Source organism: Formica exsecta, unplaced genomic scaffold, assembly GCF_003651465.1.
Source record: "Formica exsecta isolate Colony F162 unplaced genomic scaffold, ASM365146v1 C16361563, whole genome shotgun sequence".
Taxonomy (NCBI): domain Eukaryota; kingdom Metazoa; phylum Arthropoda; class Insecta; order Hymenoptera; family Formicidae; genus Formica; species Formica exsecta.
The window spans coordinates 1-913 of NW_021847286.1; the positions used below are offsets into that span (position 1 = coordinate 1).

The following is a 913-nucleotide window of genomic DNA, read 5'->3' on the forward strand; positions in this document are numbered from 1 at the left end:
TAAATATTTTTTAACTTTACTCAAAAGATATCATACTTGGCTGAAATTTGGAATGCTTTTGTAGCAAAAATTGAAATTTTGTTTATATGTTATAATATAATATTATATGGTAATATTTATTGTATAAGCACCCCTCATATACAGACAAAGAATTATTAAAACTAACAATTTAATTGACAATTTTCCTCCATCATGTTTTCTTTAAATTAATTAAAATAATAAAATAAAATTTATTAAAAATAATACGATATTAATACAAATGGTATTTAAAAATATGTTTTTATAATGTGATTTTAATGGACGCAAATTTCCACGACACATTTTCAAAATATACCTACCGTTTGGCTTTCTCTTCCAAAAATTGTTCGCATCCGAAGAGGAAACACCAATGAACACACCAGTACGCGATTTTTTCAGGGTAAAAGGATTGACGCCAGCGTCAATTAATGCCTCGTATGTCACTTCTAGCATAATGCGAAGCTGCGGATCCATTGCATGCACTTGTGTAGGATGTATCTTGAAGAAAGAGGCATCGAAACTACTGAGATTCTTGATTTTGCCAAATCTGGAAGGTATTCCGTAGATGCCCGGTGTCCAACGTCGCTCATCCTCGGTGACCATATCCGTTCCTTTCATTAAATTTTCCTTAAACTCCTCAATGTTTGAGGATTCAGGCAGACGGCCTGAAAAAATATTGATGTATTACAAATATCGATGCATTATAAATATCGATGCATTACAAATATCAAAATTGATTGGTTCTATCGCGGTCGGTCGAGATTGGCATAATTACCTGAAATACCCGTAATGACAATGTCACTTCCAATATGAGTAGGCATCTTGATTTTCGAATAATTTAATCTTGCTCTGACTAGGCTCTCTTTTCTATCTCTGTAAAGACACAATTTTTTTT

At 32.4% G+C, this 913-nt stretch overlaps 1 protein-coding gene across 1 annotated transcript; it reads right to left on the reverse strand.

Annotated features, from left to right (window-relative positions):
• Positions 1–338: 338 nt before the first annotated feature.
• LOC115236990 (fatty acid synthase-like) lies at positions 339–889 on the reverse strand (the record flags this gene model as incomplete). The annotated part of the gene is made up of 2 exons (XM_029809768.1): positions 794–889; positions 339–683 (listed from the first exon to the last, which is right to left on the reverse strand). Coding segments are annotated over exons 1-2 (391 nt in total), but the record flags the coding sequence as incomplete, so codon positions are not given.
• Between the last annotated feature and the right edge of the window lie 24 nt (positions 890–913).